Here is a 5,820-nt window from a genome sequence, read left to right as displayed (position 1 = left end):
CACACACACACACACACACACACACACACACACACACACACACACACTAAGGATGCACCCTGCCACTGAGGTAAAACCCCTGCCTGCCAATTTATACTGTTTTTAATTAATGAACAAAGGAAATTAACCTATCTCGTCACCAAATTTAGAGCTAGGACTCTAAGTGTTCCGGGTCCCCCGCACGAAGGTCACCTCCCTCCTCTGTCTTGTCATATTCTTGCACTTTCTTGTCCAGCGTGTGTGTCTGCTACCTCAGCAGGTCAAAACGAGTAAATCAGGGTGGAGTATAAGGCAGGAAGGGACAGAGGAGCCAGGGAACAAAATGGTGGGCATGGCGTTACTCAGGGGCCAGGAAGGAAACACTTGACCATTCTAGGCCTGCTGGGTGTAAAGAGGATATCCTACAGCTGAGTACACTTCTGGCCATGCCTGGGCGTCCATAGAGCTGGGTTGTTCTGAGTCGTTCGGTACTTAAGGCTTGCTTCTCCTGCAGTTTTATGGGAACTTAAGGTTTGTATAAGGAGTATTCTGGCACAGCTGGCAGTGTGCATTCCTTGATCCAAACGTTAGGCACGTGTAGCATTGAGAAAGGCTCGTGACCCGTGACCCGTGACCCGTGACCCGTGACCCGTGTGGAGTCTTTCCCATTAGTGAACATGATGAGAGAAAAGCAAAGGAAAAAAAAAAAAGATTTAAAATGGGACCCCAAGGTTAGCATGCCAAGGCATGGCAGAGTGAATGCTAAAACTTAATTCCCTGAGACAGATAGTGTGTGATCGAGAGACTGGGAAGCCATCATCACACAGCAGCACAAATCGATACTTTTTAGGTTATCGGGGCTCTGTCTCTCCCCTTTTGAATCTTGTAATGACGTCTTCGACTCAGTCCTAGAGCCACAGCATCCTGAGTGAGATCATTCCCAAGCCCCAGGCATTGCCATACCTGAGGCGATGGTCGCTCCAGGGTCACGGCCAACCTAACAGTGTTCTTACCTTCCTCCCTTATTGTGCCTTCCCCTAGAGCGGCACTCCTGACAAAGCACATCAGACTCCACACTAAGCACTTGCCAGGATTTATAGGGGACCCGCTCTCCCACCTGAGAAAGCAACTAGAGGTTGAGATGGTGCCACAGGATTTACATAAATGTAGGTGACACACTTGTTCGGTACCTATGACCTGCTCAAGCCTCCATCGTCTGGGAGGGCTCCAGCTTAAAGGTCACACAGCTGATTTCCATCTCACCTCATGCTTGGGTTCTTGGTGAAGCCAGTATTCACGAACACGGGGCAGAGGCATGAGGTCCGGATGCCCGTTTTCCCCAAGGTGTCAAGCTCTGCCGTCAGCGCTCTGTGGAAGCCCACAGCAGCGAACTTGCTGGAGCTGTGGGAAAACCAGCCATCAGCAAAGGTGGAGGGTAGTCTCAGCTGCCTAGGAGGAGACATTTCTCCCAACCTGCCGCTTACAGCTTTTCTGAGAGGGTAAATGTGATTAAACAGAATTCTGAACATGCCAAATATCTTTTTTCTTTTGGGCATTCAACTCAGGGATTGAGGCATGCCAAGAGTGTGCCCCACCATTGCTACACCCCAGGCCCCTGCTGCTAATTTCTAACTAGCAAAGAAAGTGAAAGAACACTTTACAGATTGACTTAATGTTTTCATATATATATATATAGTCATATATATATGTATGTATATATATATATGACCTTTTCTGCCATCCAGTCTATCTTCCAAATGTTTCTTACTCAAGTTTTATTAGTTTTATCTTTAAAAATATGAGCTAGAAAAAGATACTTAAAACACTATGAAACCAATACTGACAAACTTGTGAGACTGTGCACATTTTTCCTCTCTTCATTAATGAGTTGATGGTTTCTCTCTTGACGTTGGCAGTCTTATTGGCTTCCTAGTGTCATTATGAATATTTGTAGTTAAAGGACCCAAATGGTGTTGGTATGGGTATGTCTGTATTTGCAACCTTTAACACAAGATTCTGCGTTCTTTCTTTCTGATTATAAAATGTAGATAATAGAATATAAGACTGTCTTAGGAATTCAGTGAAATAGCATATTCATAGTAATTTATTATCTACAAGGATCTATATAAGTTTTAATTGTCCAGGTGACAAAAAAAAATCAGTGTTAAAAGTTCTCTTTGCCTGTCTGTCTGTCTCTGTCTCTCGTGTGTGTGCATGTAATGGAAACCTAAAACTACATTGAAATTTAACTTATCTGTAACCAAGGTTAGTGTGAGAAATTGTTTACTCCATGGTTGAATTTAGTTTTGAATGTGCATATAAAGAAATAACAAACTGAACAGCATGACTCTCCCGCATTCCCATACCTTGGTAAGATTGTTTCTGAGATTATCCTAGAGCAGAAATAGAGAAATAAGATGGCAAGAGCAGGCTCCACGGGGGTGTATTGCAGATAGTGTCTGTGTCCCTGGGACGCGGTGTGTAGAGTCTGCATCTCTTGCTATCTCTGCATCTCATTTTCTTTCTCTCACAGTCGTGTACCTAAGCACAGGATACCTCTGTGCTCACTGTAGCTTTGGCATGCTTCCTGGCCTGTTGTATTTCTTGCCTCAACCTCTACTCATTCCAGGTTGCAGCGGAAACATACTCCATGGGGGAGTTTCCAGAAGCCTAAAATATCTTAAGTAAAATTAGAGCCAGTTTCCTTGTAACAGAAGTCATTTAAAAATTATCCTAAATACTATGTAACTTGCCTGCATCCAGTCACCCAGGCGTGGGCACTGAGGCCTGAAGACTAATAATCCCTTAGAAGTGCAGAGACGCAAAGCGCCAGAGCAGGCACTACCTACCAGTACGAGATGAGATAAGGAATCACTCCGTGGCCACACACGGAAGCCACGGTGACAATGTGGCCCGAGTTTCTTCTTAGCATCGATGGAAGAAGTGCTTTTACGATCTAAGGTCCACGTAAAAAGAAAAGAGACAGTGGCACGGACATTAGATGGATCCCAGGTCAGGCCATTTCGTTTGTGCTGGGGTGGAAACATTGGAAAACACTGGAAGACACTGTGATGGTCTGGGACAGCTCGGAGAGTGTGTCCTTTAGATCACACTCTGAGGGCCTGAGTTTACGTGCCCCCTTCTTCCCTTCAGGAGGGTTAAATGGCTGCTTCCTGGACATGCCATAGAAGCAACATCGTTATTACTGTTTTTATAGTGCCAGGGATTAACCCGAGGGCTTTGTGCGTGCAAGGCCAGCATGCTCCTGATCTCCGAGCAGCATTGTCAAGGGAGAGAGGCCCAGACTGAACTGAGGCGTAGCTCAGCATTTTACAGGTTCTCGGTTTCAGCTGAAGGATGGGAGTCTACTTGTATCAAGGCAACTGAAGAGAATAAGCCAAGTTCTGGCTGGCCCAGGCATTGTGAGCGGGTCCATGGCTCTCTCTTGTGACAGTCTATATTATACAGTATGTAATGGAAAACAAGATATCTTTGCTTCCAAAAAAAGCCTCACTGTATAGTGAGAAATATCAATAATATTTTATGAGAATTTTATAAATCCATCCTTCAAATTCTGTGCAAATTCTTAGAGCCCAGACAGCCGAGACAACCCCCAACCAGCTCCTGCCTACTGACCTGTGTGGAGATAATGAACTTTCACGGTTGCTCTACACCTCTAGCTTTTGATAGCTTTTGTGACATAGCAATAACTTGCTATTAATTAATCAATAACTAATATGCCAGGTCTCTGTGTAGTGTGACTGGCATGCTGGCTGAATCATGGCATGTATGAGGGCTGATGAAGGGCGTCTTCAAATCCAGGTGCCGAAGCATTAGTTCATGGAAATGCTCTCTCCAAAGGGTCGAGAGTCACACTCCGGTTTCTCATAAATGACACATAGTAAGAAGCCACCTGCATTCCACGGACCTAATGGGCTAGCTCAGCCCCCAGCCTGGAGGCTGCGTGTAGCCAAGGCTGGCTATGAACACAGGCCAGTTTGAGTACATGGAACACTTGGAGAGGGTTTTCTTTTTGGCTAGTCGACTGTGATGTCCTCAGCCGTGAACTTTGTAGGTGATGATGTGATGTCAAGATGTCAAATTATCCCGAGGCTCCCGCAAAATGTCCCTAAGTCCTTCACATGTGGAGTAGCTGTGCTCTGTCCTTTCAGCTCTAAGCGCCCATGAAAGGAGGACAGGGACAGATGTGTTCAACATGTGTTTTCTCTAAAACCCTGCAGAGGTGTGTACAGAGACAACTGTCGCCAAACCTCCACAAAGGTGCTTTTTTTTAGGCCCGCTATACACCAGGCTCTATGTTAGGTTTTGTTTGACAAAACACACCAAATGGCTTTCTTTTGAGTGGACTGTGTCCTCTTGAGCTCTGGGTCCTGCTGCCAGAGACTATGGCTCTTCTCCTCAAACCCATCACAAGATTTCTGACTTAAAAACAAACAAACAAAAAAAAAACAAAAAAAAAAACAAAAAAAATAAAAAAATAAACAAACAAACAAAGTTTGCATTTCCCCACCCCCCAAAGATTGTGAACTCACTGAGTTTCTGGTACTGAGGAGATGCCAGGTACACACAAGCCAGACACGTCTCTGACTCACTCACCCAAAAGTGTCCTAGGATGTTGACCTCAAAGGTTCTGATAATCTCTTCATCCTTGGTGCTGAGAAGGTCGGCTGGGTATATGGCCCCGGCATTGTTTACCACGATGTCCACGTCACCCACTTCCTTTTTCACCTTTTAAAATGAGAGAGTGCACACTTGGTAGCTTAACCCTCACAAAGTCATGGGACTCTGTATAGGGGACGGATGGAGGCGCATTCCTATTCTCTTTTGTAAGAACATACACTCTGCTGTGTAGAAAGGAACCAGAACATATGTATTATTCATAGCTTAGGACTTACAGACTGTGTGTTCTGAGCTAACCACTCCACTCCCCTACCCAAGGAGTCTGAGGTTGACACCAGCAGAAACCAGGCAGACTCGCCATTTCTAAAGAAATAAATAAAAAGCCTGAGCCCCAAAACCTGCAAAAGGAGGGAATGGTGCAAGGGATGATAATGACAGACACACAGACAGCACAAGCCACACAGCCACGGCTGACAGGGGCGAGATTGAGCTCAGAGACCAACCACCTCAGTGCATACCCACTGCCCCTAGAATCCACCAGCTGTGATGACAGGCAGGACGGGTCTAGGCTATCAGAGCAAAGAACAGGCTTAAGATGCCATCTGTCAGTGCTCACAGGCTTCAGAGACAGCCAGCCGGCCACAACGCCATCTGGGGCCTTTTCACTCAAGCATGTGAGGCCTCTGAGAGCTCGGACGTGAGAGAGCAGGCTCACACACTGACACACGAGGGAACAGGCAGCAGGTGGGCTGAGCTGTTGTGGGTGAAGCCTTAGGTTTGGGGATCAGTGTACAGCGGTGGTGTGAAGGCTTATCAGCTAAATAAACAAGAAGGAACGCTGGGGCCGGGGAACTAGTACTTCTGCTCTGACAAAAGAGTTTCCCCAGTGTTGTGTTAACCTCGGTTCTGCTGCCCACCAGCCGCTTGATCTCTGTCTGGCCAGAGCTTCCAAGTGCTCGCTCGCTTGCTCGTCCCGAGTGGGGCTGATGGGATTTGGGGGATCGGTTGAAGGAGGCTTAGGGAGGGGCTGTGTGCCTCGAGCCGAGCATCTGCTCTCCTCTTTCTCACTGTTTTCAGTGGGAGGGCAGGCAGCTCAGACCTGACCCCAGGACACACAGCATGGAAGGAGAGAGCCCAGCTTCACACGCTGTCATCTGAATTCCACGCCAACACTCCCGGAGGTGTGTGCACCCCCCCCCC

General features: G+C 46.8%; 1 protein-coding gene across 1 annotated transcript in view; it reads right to left on the bottom strand.

Moving 5' to 3' along the window:
• The window catches only part of Hsd17b13 (hydroxysteroid 17-beta dehydrogenase 13), a 12,321-nt gene that overhangs the window by 2,353 nt on the left and 4,148 nt on the right, over positions 1-5,820 (bottom strand). The window contains exons 2-4 of the mRNA XM_055594587.1: positions 4,597-4,728; positions 2,829-2,935; positions 1,243-1,380 (exon numbers count right to left, since the gene is read on the bottom strand). Of these exons, the coding sequence (XP_055450562.1) occupies positions 1,243-1,380; positions 2,829-2,935; positions 4,597-4,728 (377 nt within the window). The remainder of the gene's footprint in view (positions 1-1,242; positions 1,381-2,828; positions 2,936-4,596; positions 4,729-5,820) is intronic.

This window comes from Psammomys obesus, unplaced genomic scaffold, assembly GCF_907164565.1.
Source record: "Psammomys obesus unplaced genomic scaffold, mPsaObe1.curated_primary_1811, whole genome shotgun sequence".
Classification (NCBI taxonomy): domain Eukaryota; kingdom Metazoa; phylum Chordata; class Mammalia; order Rodentia; family Muridae; genus Psammomys; species Psammomys obesus.
This window is presented reverse-complemented; position numbering and strand designations above follow the sequence as displayed.